General features: G+C 57.9%; 1 protein-coding gene across 1 annotated transcript; it reads right to left on the bottom strand.

Annotated features, from left to right (window-relative positions):
- Positions 1-6,597: 6,597 nt before the first annotated feature.
- LRRC10B (leucine rich repeat containing 10B) lies at positions 6,598-8,741 on the bottom strand. The gene has a single exon (XM_065883078.1). It carries the CDS (start codon positions 8,626-8,628, stop codon positions 7,750-7,752), a length of 879 nt encoding a protein of 292 aa, XP_065739150.1. The 5' UTR covers positions 8,629-8,741; the 3' UTR covers positions 6,598-7,749.
- Positions 8,742-13,696: the final 4,955 nt, after the last annotated feature.

Genomic DNA, 13,696 nt, shown 5'->3' with positions numbered 1-13,696 from the left:
ATGGAGGAAGTTGGGGGGGAAGAGGGGGCAGACAGGAGCTGGGCTGAGAGCTGGGCTGCCTCCTTCTGCCCCACCCCCGCCTCCCCAGAACTCCGCTAGCTCCTTCCCCAGCAATTTCGTCACATTAGGCACCCACTGTGTGTATCACATTCCACCAGGACTCCCCTGCTCACTTCTGTCTCAGGGGTCCCAAGCCCCCACTAGCTCTCTTCCCTAACACCTTCATCCAAAGTCACCCTCAGCCTTCCCAGATGTCGTATCCCAGCCACGCGGGCAACGTTTGCCACGCCTTCCAGCTTCCTTCCCTTTCCTCGTCTCTGTGCAGACCCCCCAGCCACGCGCCTCCACCCCTCCATCCCCTGTGCTCATAGACCTTCCCTTTCATTCCGTCGTGGTCTCTGATCTGCCAACACCTGGCCTTCTCCAGGGCTTTCCTTTCACCTTCCCCGCCGATCCTGGCCCCTCAGAGCCGCTCCTTCTGCCCCTCTCAGTTCAGGCAGAGGGAGCAGGGAACATTCCAGGATTCTGTGAGTTCTGGGGTTGCCCCCACACAAAGAAGCTGTGCTTCCTCTGCCTCAGCTCGTGCAGAGACGAGAACTGGCATCCCCTTGGAGGCAGCAGATTTCGGGATGATCCCTGCTTAAGCCCACTCAGCCCCACGCCGGTCCCGGTATTGATGCAAGACAGCCGGTGACAGCCTCAAATCTAGGGGTCCGCGAGCCTGGGCCTGACATTCCTGGCACACACCGCGAGGTGGCGCCCTGACACTACAGCCTGTGGACGAGGTCTGGGAGCACAGTTCAACCCCAGATGGGTCTGACACCCCAGGAAGGAGACTCTGGAAAGGGTCCCCCACTTAGCACGGCAAAAGCATAGGCAGTCGGGAACCATCTTCCTTAAGTAGACTTCCCTTTGAGCTGAGCGTTCTGCTCTGTGCAGTAGACGCTCACATTTTTGCCCGTAGCAAAAGTTTCCTGCCTAGAATCTCACGCCCCCCGCCCCGCCCCTACTCCCTAACCCCAAGGATCTAGAGGAATATCAATCGAAGTACGTGAATCGTTTTGTAGAGTGAAGAGTGCTAACGTAAAGCAAATAGTCACCCACATTCCTTGTAAATCCCAATTTTTCCATATTGTAGCTTTGCTTAAAATGGGGGTCTGCCCCGACGGCACGGTCCTTATCGGACAGGCTGGGGAACCAGCCCCCAGCGGGGACGGGAGGGCAGCGACCCCGGAGACGGTGGAAGCGAAGAAAGGGTGGTGTTGGAAGCTTTGAGAAGCGGAGGGGATCTGCCATCCTCCATCCCTAGCTGGAATCCTGTGCCCCTCCACGCCGGAGGCCGGTGGGAGAGCGAGCCTAGTCCCAGGTCCCGGTGTCTGCTACAGAGCGCTCGCTCGGGGATTGAACCAACTTGCATTGAGTGGGCGGGGCAACTGCATCCCCGTTTTCCGAGCCCGGTCCCCGAAGCTCTTAGCCAATCACACACAGAGAGCGTCTCCAGGCCGTGCCTCTTCCAAATCTGACCCCACCCAGGCGCGTCGATGAACCGGGCCTGGGGTTCTCCAACCGCGACGGGCACCCTGAGCTCTGGGACGCGGGGGAGGGGTGGCAAGTGGTGGGCCAAGGGCAGCGTGGGCTAGCAAGGGAAGCAGCGGGTGGTATGGGGTGAGGGCGGGGGCGGTCTAAGGCTATAGAAGAACAAGGAAAGGGGGAACTTGAGGGTGGGGGGAGGGCCCTCGTGCCCTGTCACCATCCTAGGACCTTGGACAGATCACCCACACTTCCGGGGCCTCAGTTTCCCCATCTGTAAAATGATGGTAATAATGCTTCACCTACCTCATAGGGGAGGTTGTAAGGCCGCTGTCACCTGACCTGGGGGTGGAGGCAGGAGGATCTGAAGGTGCTACCCGTGAGTAAAGTATTATTACCGTAGACTGAAGGCAAGGCCCGCCTTCCCCTCCCCCCACAGAGCCTCCAGGGATAGCTGAGGCCTGCCTGGGCCCATCTATCCCTTCTCCACTGTGTCCCCGGTCCCTTCATGAGCGGTCATCTGCCATCTTTGTGGGCGCTCTAGACTTAGTCGTTATCTTATTCAGGTATCCTTTCTTGTGACCATCTCCCCACGTAACTGCTGTACAAATTCCACCTACTCCAGGGCCCCGCACCTGCCCACCGGCGCCAGACGCCAGGGAAGGGACAAGGAAAACAGCCACAAAAAAAGCCAAGGGAAGCCCCAGAGTCCCCAGCCCCTCTGGGGTCCCAGGGGTGGGGATTGGTGGTCGCTGTTTGTACTGTGTTTGAGTCCTTGAGTGCAAGCGTTTTATAAAAACAACAACAACAACCCACTATCACAAAAAAATGTGCAACGAAGAGAAATGAAGGAAAACTGAAGAAAAAAAAGGAAAAAAAGAATCATACAAAATTTTTCCACCACACGCACCCTCTAAGCCAGCAAGATTTCCTCTTTGCAAAATCATATTTTTGTGGGAATGGGCCCTGCTTTTTGTGGCAAGGCCTGTTCTGATTAATAAAGGATCGTGAAAAAGTAGGGCCTTGGCTGTTTCCTCCGTGGGTCCCAGCTCTCCCTCTCCTTCCAGGGGAAGAAGCAGTAGGGTGAGGGGATGGGGAGCCTGGGGCTGCATCTCCCCTCACCTGTGACCTTTGAGATTTGGCTTCACGGGTGATGAGGCCCTTCCAGCCCATCCGCAGGTGGAGCATATGAGCCTACCAGCTACCCAGAAATCAGAGGAGCAGCCATACCCCCTGGATCAGGCCTAAAGCAAGGCTTATTGGGAGTGGAGTCTCCTCGGGGCCTGAGGGGGGGGCCCCTCTAGCTCACCCGGCCCGACATCCCCTTCCTCAGTTCCCAGGGGAACCACCCTCCAAGGCAGGTCAGACAAATCAAAGGGAGACCCTCCACCTTCCCCACCACCACCTGAACTCTGGCTGGGCCACTGTGGTTTCAGGCCAGCACGTCCTCCTCCTTCTGTTCCCTGCGAAGCTCTGGGTCTGTTGGCTGGACCTGTGGCTTCTCTCCGTCCTCTTCTGGTTTCATCCTTTAGGATTGTAAAAGTCCCTCCAACTCAAAAACACCCAAGGCCGGTCCTAATCTGAGGACCTGGGAAGCTGGGCCCCAGTGTCTTCCTTCTCCAGACACAGTGGCCCCGGGCAAGCTAGTTCCTTCCTCCTGGTGTCAGTTCACTCCGTCCACAGAAGAGCAATAATCATCCGAGCCCTTTCCCCTTCCCTCCCACACACAGCCCAGGAGAAGCCGAGGCCTGACAGCTCTCGGGGTGCTTCAGAAGGAAGGTGCTACATCTGTTGCAAGCACACAAGAAACGAGTGCCCTCTGTTGTCGTGGGTCCCCTGCCCACTCCAAGTGAAGGGGCCACGGTGCCTCCTGCACTAAGTACCCCCACCTGAAGCTGCCCGCCCTCTCCCCTTCTGCCCCATGAATTTCCGACAGCCTGGTTTAAATGTCCCGTTAAAAGGTTCTGCTCTCTGGCTCAGAGATTGGAGGGAGCCCTAGGGTCTGGGAGGTAACCTCACGAGCACTCCTTGCCAGGCTTCTGTTCAGGCTCGCTCTGGAAAATCTAGGTTTGAAAGCAGGACAGCTCGGCCTGGCAGAGGTGGTAGCCCCATGCCACGGGCTCCAGGCCTCCTCCTGGCCTTTTTAAATCTACTGCCTTCACTTCGTGGGGTCTCTCTTCATCCATGCCTGCAGAGACTCCCCATCCCTCCCTGTGCCTGGGGCCAGGGGCCTCTGGTGTTCTTTCTCCTGCAAGTCCCTCCCGGATTCCGCTGCTTTCTGGAAGGCCCTCTCAGGCCGCGTCCTGCTCTCCTCTCCCTCCCCGACAAAGACAACGAGAAGGACAACGCTTGAACGCGCCCCACATGCCCCAGCCCGCGTCTCCCCAACCATCTGTGTCCCTTGCCCTGCTCTCTGTGTCTGTGTCCTGTGTGTATGTGTGGTGTCACCTTTAGATCGTGAGCCCCCCTGGGCAGGGCCCCCAGGTCCCGAGCACCTTGTCCTCCTGCTTTCCGAAGCCCCTGAGTGTGGGTGGGAAGAGGGGGATGGCGGTAATGAGCCAGGAAAGGATCCAGTCTCTGCTGCTCCACCGGCCAGCACGTCTGGCTGTTGGGAGGCCCCGGGAGGAAGCCAGGCTACGATTCCCACGTATTCCACACCCAGACCTGACCACCAGCCATGGAGGTCCAGAGAGGATTGGGCATTGGAGGCCTAACACCCATTTATGGGCAAGCGACTTAGCTCCCCAGGCCTGTCCCCTGCCCCATCGCTGCCTCTGCTCTGGTCTCATCACAGTCCTCACAGCCTGCCTTCCTGGTCTGATCTGCCAACTCCCTTGGCCTCTGTCCTGCTCCCCCATGGCCCACCCACCCCTGACTGTCCCCCCAACAACGTGTGGGACTGTCGATGTGGCCACTGTTAACAAGTGCCCCTACAAAAGTCATCTCCCTTTCTCCCTGCTGCCCCAAGCCAAGTGAGAACTCCCCAACAGGCAGTGCTCTCTTCATCACCAAGGAGAGCTGTGACGCCCAGCTTCCCTGGCAACAGCTCCTTTCCTATCCTAGTCTCCCCCCAGTCTCTTAGACTGAAATAGAGAGAGACCCTCAAGAGCGCTCTCGAACCAGGCATCAGCGCCCACTTTAACCCAACTCTCTAACTTCCCAAGGGAAAGCGGCTCCTGATGTGAAGAGCAAGCCAGCAGCAGAGCTGGTTCCCGGGCCCGTAACACATTTCTCTCCTCCTTCCCTACGGAGAAACTCAGCCTCAGCAGCCCTGCTTGGCTGGCGAGCGGCTGTGGCTAAGGGTGCCGTCCTTGACAATGCAAAAAGGCACAGCCCTGTGTGCCTCGGGAGGGCCCAGGGGGACTTGTCACAGGGCCTTTGCCCGGACCTAGAGTCGAGTCCTCGGGGGAGTGCGACGGGGGAAGAGGCACAGGGAAACAGACCAGAGAGAGGAAGGGAACCTGGGCTGGTAGTGATTTCAGGATAACTGTGGCTGCCCTGCACCCCCCTCCCCACCTCTAAGATTCGCATAAAGGGAAGGCGGAAAGGCACCAGTTGCGTGGAGTGCTGAGCCGCAGCACCAGCTCTAAATAAACACAGCTTCTTGTGTGCAGGTGGAGAAACTGAGGCCTGGGGGGCGGGGAGGGCCATGACTTGCTTAAGACCTCTCGGTCAATAGTAGAACTAGGACTGAAATCCATGCTTTCTTTTTTTTTTTTAAATTAACTTTTATTTATTTATTTTTGGCTGTGTTGGTTCTTCGTTTCTGCGCACAGACTTTCTCTAGTGGCGGAAAGCAAGGACTTCTCATTGCGGTGGTTTCTCTTATTGCACAGCACGGGATCTAGGTGCGCGGGCTTCAGTAGTTGTGGCTCGCAGGCTCAGTAGTTGTGGCTCTTGTGGCGCACGGGCTTAGTTACTCCGCGGCACGTGGGATCTTCCCGGACCAGGAATCGAACCCATGTCCCCTGCACTGGCAGGAAGATTCCTAACCACTGTGCCACAAGGGAAGTCCCAGGACTGAAATCCATGCCTTCTGATTCTAGGCCCAGGGGAATATGCCATCATAGGAATCACGGGGCAAGAGGACAGTCTGGATGGCTGACACTCCTACCCCACCTGAGTGACTGAGAACTCAAGTTCCTTCCTGCAAGTTCCAAGACCCCAGGAGGGACCACTGGCCCTGATGGAGCCTCAACAGGGGGAGCATGGGCACCTGAGGAGCCCTGGGGGTGACAAGGTCTGCAGCCAACCCCCGCACTCCTCTTCCTCCTTGAGAAGGAGGCAGCTTCCAATCTTTCCCACCCTAAGAGCACTTTCTGTCCATTGGAGGCCTTCACTCTCCCAAGCTGCCTCCTTCAGATCTATCCCCAGCCTCCTCCTAACCCCCAGGTCCAGCCCAGTGGCCAGCAGAGCTGCTGGGCTAGGCCTGACCTTTGGGCCTTGAATGACATCATCCCTGTTGCCATGGTGACGGTGGCCTGGCAGCATCTTCTCAAGGGAGATGGGCCTCTAGGCTTGAGGTTTTACAATTTTCTCTCTTTCTTTAAATATTTATACTTTCTTTTTTTTCTGAACAATGAGGGGAGAAAGTAATGACTGAGTAAAAAAAAAAAAAAAGACTAAGAGGGAGAAACAGAGAGGAAAATGGAGCCAGGGAGATGGAAGGAGGGAAGAATAGAGTCAGACAGGGAGGATGGGGGTCAGTGCCAGTGAAAGAACAGAGAAAGGTCAGCCAAGCTTGAGATTCAGAAACATATTAAGAGTCAGGAATTTGAGAATTAAGCTGGAGAAGACCAAGGAAGGGGGACTGGGGGTGAGGGGCGGTGGCCAGGTGGCAGAGAGTATGATACAGCCAGACGAGAGCGCAGCCAAAGCCGTTTGTGACTGAAGACAAGCTCTTGTTCCCCAGACAGGACACAACAGTTGGCCAGGGCCACTGTGACACAGAGCTGGAGCACATGGACAGAGGGCAGTGCCAGAGGGAGCCCACGGTCCCCACAGCAACGGGACCCAGTGCTCCCAGGGCTTATAAATAAACAGGCATGTGGGAAACGCACATTCTTTCTCCGAGAAATATAATTTATGTTTACAGCCAGTTTTTTTTTTTTTTCTTCCTAAAGAAAACGCTACCATGGAGGGGGCCCTGCCCCCGACAGTGTCCCTGAGCGGCCCTGGCCCTGGGCCCTCCTCCCATTATTGCTTGGATGGGAAAGATCTGGCCCTGGGAATTGCAGAGCGAGGCCTCACTCCTCACCCCCGGAGGCTGTCCTGGTGACGGAGTGGAGGCACTCAGTGCTCGTCCCATGCCCCACGCCATGTCAGCCACCCCGATGGTGCCCATTTAAGGGAATGGAGAGTACAGGCAGTGGCTACACTGGAGCAGCCGCCCAGAGTAGAGAGCCTCTCTCTCCAGTGCAGGAGGCCCTAGAGGCACAGTGGCTTCTTTTCAAACTTGACAGCTGGAAGGCTCAGGCTGTGGGGAAGGGAGGGAATGTTCTCTTTCCCAGCAAGATTCCAGGCACAGGCTGGAAGAAGAGAACAGAGTGAAAGGCAAGGGCAGAGACCTTGCCTTCTGAGTCCCCCCTTCCCCCACACAGAATTAGGGGACCTGGGGAGGGAGGTATGTACCATGATCCCCGGTGGAGGAACAAGGGCAGCTATGGTGTTAGGGCCCCAATCCCGGTTTCCCACACCTGTCTGTCCTGGGCACCAGCCCCAACTCCAAGCCCCTGCTCCTGGGCCGGGCCTTCTTCTGGGGGCAGTTCTTCCTCAAGCAGGCATGTGGTCCACACCAGAGGTAGCGGCTCCTGCGCCAGAAAGGGTGGACCTAGAAGACCCAGACTCCAGGTTGCTGGGTGCCCTGAGCCTCCAGACTCAGCCAAGGGGATGATTCCATGGTCAGTGTGACCCTGGTTCCAGGAAGAAGCTGGTGCCTTTACTACTGTGTTGTCAGTGACTCTATCAGGGACCAGACGGAGCTATAAGAACTGGACGGAACCGGGACTTCTTGGCCTGAAGACCGCCCAGAGACCAGCCAGTAGGCAGTCTTTTCACTACCCTGGAATGTCTGAAGATGACCCCCCAGGCCTGCCTGTCCCCGGCAGCTTGCCCAAAGAGACCCCTTCCCTGCCTCAAGTAGGGACCCACCGTTCCCACAAACCTTCCCAGAGGCCCTCCTCCCAGAGTGGCCGAGGCCCAAACACCTAGAGCACAGGCTCAGGTGCCCAGTCCTGGAGCTGCTTCCAGGGCGCAGAGGCTGTCCACGGGGGGCCCCAGAGCCCGGGAGCTCCCGCCCCCTATGAGCAGGTCTTCTTCCTCCTCATCCTCAAAGACCCGCGCTGGGCGCCTGGGCGGCGGCCGGGGCGTGGGTTCGTCGCGCTCGGCCATGCGCTCGACGGCGCCCTCGCCCACAAGGAAGACCGTGTCGGCGACGCGGGGGGGCCCAGTGACCGGGTTGTGGTCGTAGGAGAAGACGCGCAGGGCGCGCAGCGGGTGCAGGTCGGGGAAGCCGCCCAGGCGGTTGCGGTCTAGGTCGAGGATGTGCAGGCGGCCCATGCGCAGCAATGCGGGCGGGAACTCCTCGAAACGGTTGCCGTAGAGCCAGAGGCCGCGCAGGCCCGTCATGCGCGGCAGCTCCGCGGGCAGCGCACGCAACCGGTTGTCGCCCATCTGCAGCGACTGCAGCGCCACCAAGCGCAGCAGCGGCCGCGGGAAACGCCGCAGGAAGTTGCCCTCGATCCAGAGGCAGCGCAGGCTCTGCAGCTGCGCGAAGTCGTTGGGCAGTGCCAGCAGCCGGTTGCTGCCCAGGTAGAGGCGCGTGAGGCGCGGCAGGCGACACAGACCGTCGGGCAGGCGCTCGAGTTTGTTGAAGTCGAGAGCCAGGATGCGCAGCTCGCGCAGCTCCTCGATCTCCTCGGGCAGCTCGCGCAGCCCCGTGCCGCTCACGTACAGCTTCTGCAGGCGGCTCAGAGCGCACACGGCGCTGGGCAGCCGCCGCAGCCGCCTCCCGCTCAGCTCCAACTGCTCCTCGCCATTGCGCAGTTGCTCCTCCGCGTCCGATGGCAGCTCGTCCGGCGTGGACTCGGCTATGCCCATGGTCACGGGCCCCGGCCGGGGCCGCCGCCGCCGCCCGGCATCGCCCCGCCCTCGCGAACCCCCGGCCTCCTCGACGGGGCCAAGGCCGCGCCGGCTCCGGGGCCCCCCGCCCCGGCCTGCCCCTGCGCCGGGAGGGGGGCCGTGCCTGGCCGGGAGGAGGCGCCCTCCTGGGGCCCAGCCGCCGCGCGCCACGGGCCGCGCTCCGCCGTCCGCCCTCCGGCCTCCCCTGCTCCCTCCGCCGGAGGCCGACTGGCTCAGGTTAGCACTGACTCGCCACTGAGACCCGTTGCCCTGGCAACCCCCGACGCGCGTGCGGCTGCCAATCAGGCAGAGGGAGGGAGGGGCGGGGCCAAGGTGCCACCAGAGCGGGGTCCCGGCGCCGGGCTCGCGCCCCGCGTTCCCACCCGACCAGCCCCGGAGCCAGCGCTCGCCGAGGGAACCCAAGATCCGCTGTCCGCAAGCCTGGCACCGTGCCAGCACAGACCCGACGACAGACGCCGTCTACGCTTCCAGCCACAGCGAGCCGTTTGGTGTGCGGTTGTGTGCGTCCAGAGCTGCAAGTCCAAGAAGAAGGACCCAAGGACCGAGGAAACGCCGGCGCGCGACCCAGGACTCTGGACAAGTGGCTCTCGAGGAGGGACCGAGGGGCGCGGTCATTGCCGGCCGTTCATGTGCAGCGGCGTGCGCCCAGTCTTCCCGCTGGGGTCACTTTAAGATAGTAACTCAGACCATTGTTCCTTTCTGGGCTTTTTCAGACTGGGTCACAGCTGAGGATCTGCGGGGACCCAAGCTTGGCTCCGCCCCCCTCCCCGCCCAGTGCACCCGCAGTGCACAGCAGGTTCCTGGTTCGTGCACTCGCACCCCCCTCTCCTGCCGAGTCCCTCCAGCTATGCTCACGTTCGGTGTGTGGCTGCGGTGGACGGAGGACTGGCGCACTCGAGCGCCTTTGAGCACCACCAGTGATGACCACGCTCGTTCTGGAACTGTTCCTCTTGCACACGCTCCCACCGACAGCTTTTTGCCCATGACTTCTCCCCTCCTGCTCCGATCCCTCCTGCCAGAGCTACCAGCAGAAACACTCCCTCTGGTTTATTGCCAGCCTGCCACGTGCCCAGCACTATGCTAGAAGCTTTACGCTGAGTCCTTGCCACAGTCTATGAGGTAGGTACCCTTGTTGCCCCAATTTTAAAGATGGAGAAACTGAGGCTCTGAGAGGTTTGATGTGAGGTGGGAGACTTGCCCAAGGTCACCCTGCTGGCTGGTGGCTGGGATATGAAACCAGGCAGTCTGACTCTCCAACTTTTGCTCCTAACCAAGTACCACTCCAATAAATGGAAACAATGACTCCACCTCTGTCCACGAATATTCTCACAGCAGAGCCTCAGTCTAACTCTTACGACAAAGGCATTATTAATCCCATAAGAAAGATGAGGAAAGTGGCCCCAGAGGGATTAGGCAGGCAACTCGCTGAAGATCACGCAGTGAGTAGCGTGTACAGCCAGGAAGTCAAGTCTGCAGGCTCCAGGCCTCCTCCATCCTGCCTTCCCACCTTGGTGGGCGTGACCATGTAATTGGCTGCAGGGACAGCCCTCTAGACAGCATCTTACCCTCTGACCCACCCCCACTCCCATCTCCACTACAATCTGGGAAGGAGGCCAGCCCAAGGGCAGGCAGCAGGGGCCAGTGCAAGGAGAGGATGAAAACTACAACCCCTGAAACGTAAGCTGCCTGGGGCCGGTAAGCGTGTCGCCTTCCCTGCTGGCACAGGGTCTGCACACAGTAGTCAGTCGTTCCATGAAAATTATCAACATTTTCAAAGCTGGAGGCAAACTGTACATAGAGTGAAATGCATCATAAGTATACAGTATAAGTATACTTATACATCATAAGTATACAGTCTGGTGAGTTTCTGTTTGTTTGTTTGTTTTTGTTTTTTCAGTCTGGTGAGCTTTGACTAATGTAAACACCCGTGTAATAGTTCCGTCACTCAGAGTTCCCTCACCCCTGCCTCTTCCAGTCAGTCCCAGAGGCAACCATAATCTTGACCTCTATCATCACGGATCAGTTTTGCCTGCTCTTGAATTTCATATAAATGGAATTATTCAGCGTGTACCTTTTTATGCTCCTGGCAGCTTTTTCTCAGATACTCGATATCTATGTGTTGCATAAATAAACGAAAGAGCAGAGCCGTAGTGGTTGTAATCAGGCAAAGGGTGTCATGGGGTGAACACAGAGACGGGTACTGCTCTGAGCCAGGAACTAGCCTTGGACCCCTGTCCTGGAACGAAGACTGATAAGGTGCAAGCTGAGGTAGAAGCCCCCCCGGGCGGAGAGTAAGTGGGGCCCAGACACCAGATCTGGGATGTAGCAGAGTCCTGAGCCCCAGCCAGAGGGACTTCAAGCTCCTTCCAGACCCCACCTAAGCCCCAATCCAACTTCCTCCCTTCTACTCATTTGCGAGAACTGGGAAAAGGTGTCACCTCAGACACCAGAAAGCTGAGGAAAACCCAGCCAGGCAGCCGGGATAAGAGTGAGCACCTCCACCCCACCCTCCTGCCCACCTTCCCCCCAGCAGTTTCCCCAAGGGAACATTTGCTGTGGAGGAGGAAGCCCAGCCAGCCCCCCTCACCGCGTGTTCGGAGCTGGCGCTCCAGCACCAGGCAGCCCTCTTGGGCTCTGCCAGCATGGGCAGGAGCTGCATGAGCCCCTGCAACGCCAGCACCAGGCTTGGTGGAGCTTCCTGGGTTCAAGGGGACGGGGTACCAGCTCTCTCCTTTCTCCGAGTCTTTTTCTTGCTCTGGGTAGATGCTGTACCTTCGCCTCCCACCAGGCCCTGCTCAGTGAGTGAAGGTAAAATGTACTGCCGCTCCGGGCCCACGCAGGCTGGCGGTGGGGCAATCGTGTTGATGAATCACACTGTCACCACGGGCGCCCGGTCCTTGACAAGGCGTCACTAATGAATTAGCTTCACCCCCAGCACGGGGCCTCTCAGCCTTTCCCCACTCCCCAGGAAGGCAGGAAACTGAAACCTGGTAGCAGGGAGGGGCTCTGACAGCTCCAGGAATGGGCCCAGACCCTGGCCAGCCCCTCTGCCCACATGCACTGGAAAAAATGTCCAAAGAACAGGCCCCTCGGACCCCCAAAACGGCCTCTCCGTTCCTAATCGTGAGCTATAACTGTCCTGCCCACCTCCAAATCTGTATTTTTAAAATAAATTTTTGAAATATAGAAAACGTACAAAGTTCTCTGTGATAAACACCCCTGTGCCCAGAAGCCAGTGCTGACAATTGCTCACATTTCGTCATACTTGCTTTAAATCTATTTTCTTTTAAATAAATAAAAGGAAGAAAACAGCAAGTGTGATGTAGAAGTCTCCTTTGTCGCCCCTCCCGTGCCCCCACAAGCACCCCAGCCGCCTGACCCACTGACCCTGCCAAGGCCCCTCTTGTTCCCCACCCCCGCCCGTGCCCCCCTACTGATCTTTGGAGCCACTGTGGCTGCTGAGACTTGAATAAGATCATGGAATGCTGGCCTCCTAGGTTCTTAGAAAGCAAGGGTTTGCAAGTATTAGAGTCAACGAGGAAATGTGAGAGCTGGGAGGGTGCTTAGCTCCTCTGGGAGATCACAGGCTCTCCCAGAAGAGCCTGGAAGAAGCCGGTGACCCTAATCCCAGAAAAGTGCGTGGAGGCTGGAACTCGCTCAGTGGTGCGCACAATTCCCATGGTTCGTGATCTCCTGAGGGTCTAGTCCAGCTCCCTCATTTGGCCAAAAAGGAAAGGGACAATATCCTTCGTGCCATGGCCCACTCCCCTTACCTGCACCAGCCAGAACTTGAGTCCTCACCATCATTCAGGTATTCATTCAACAAACGTTAAGCCCCTACTTGTATGCCCAGGCACTGGGGATGGCTATGAATGTGAACATCATAGACAAACAACCCTGCCTTTGTGCAACTTGCATTCCTGTGAGTGGAGATAATCAAGAAAACGCATTTCGGTGTGTCAGGCAATGATCAGGTTATGGAGGAGATAAAGCGAGGAAGAGACGAGGAGGAACGAGGACCCCGTTTAAAACAGAGTGGCCAGGGAGGCCTCACCAGCAGGATGGCGTCTGAGCAAAGACGGGAAGAAGAGGGAGCAAACCAAGCAGACAGACATCTGGGGAAAATGCATTCCAGGCAGAGGGGATGGCAATACCGAGACCCCAGGGCAGGAGTGTGCCTGGGTGTTCTGGAGCCACAGAAAGCCCGGGGAGAAAGGGGAGCTTGGCAGCAGACAAGGCCAGAGAGAGAAAGGGAGGGGGCAGACCGCGGAAGGCCTGTGGCCTCTGTGAAGGCTTTGGCTTTGACTTTGGGTGAGAGATCACTGGGGGACTTTGAGCAGAGGAGTGACATGATTTGATACACATTTTAACAGGATCCCTTCGGCTGCAACTGTAAGAAAGATGTGTGCGCGCGTGTGTGTGTGCGTGTGTCTGTGTGTGTCTCGGGGTTTGTGCGGCTCCCACCCCTCCCATCTTGGTTCTCTTCCAAAAGGTGATGATGTTTATCATTGACTGAGCACGTACTGGTTATCTAATTTACCTTTCTCCGCAGCTTTGCCAGGCAGGTACTAAATCGCCCTGCCCTACAGGTGAGGAGACAGATTCAGAGAAGTTAAGTAGCTTGATCAAGGTCACACAGCTGGTCAGGGGCAAAGGCAGGATTCCAACCCGGTCCATCTTATTGAAGAGCCAGGCCTCTTCCTACTATGTCTCCTTGCCTCTCAGCTAGGGAAAATCAGAGAAACCACCTAGGATGCCGAAATGCTCGCCCCCATCCTGCAAACAGCACAAAGATTTCCAGGACGGCCCTACTTGGAGATCTTGATCCCAGGCCCTGGGGTTCAGCGTTTGCCCAACTGGGGGTGTCCTAGAACCCACAAGGCAAGCCTAGGAACCCCAAAACAGGCTGGGGAGGGCAGAGCAAAGAGGCCCCTAGGGGCTGTGATCTGGGCTCAGGGGTTTCCTGTTAGCAAATCCCAGGCAGTCTCTGGCCCCCCGTTGGCCCAGAGCCCTTCATTAGACAGCC

This window comes from Phocoena phocoena, chromosome 8 (assembly GCF_963924675.1).
Source record: "Phocoena phocoena chromosome 8, mPhoPho1.1, whole genome shotgun sequence".
Lineage (NCBI taxonomy): Eukaryota > Metazoa > Chordata > Mammalia > Artiodactyla > Phocoenidae > Phocoena > Phocoena phocoena.
The sequence above is the reverse complement of the archived record's forward strand: the minus strand, read 5'-3'. Positions and strand labels throughout refer to the sequence as shown.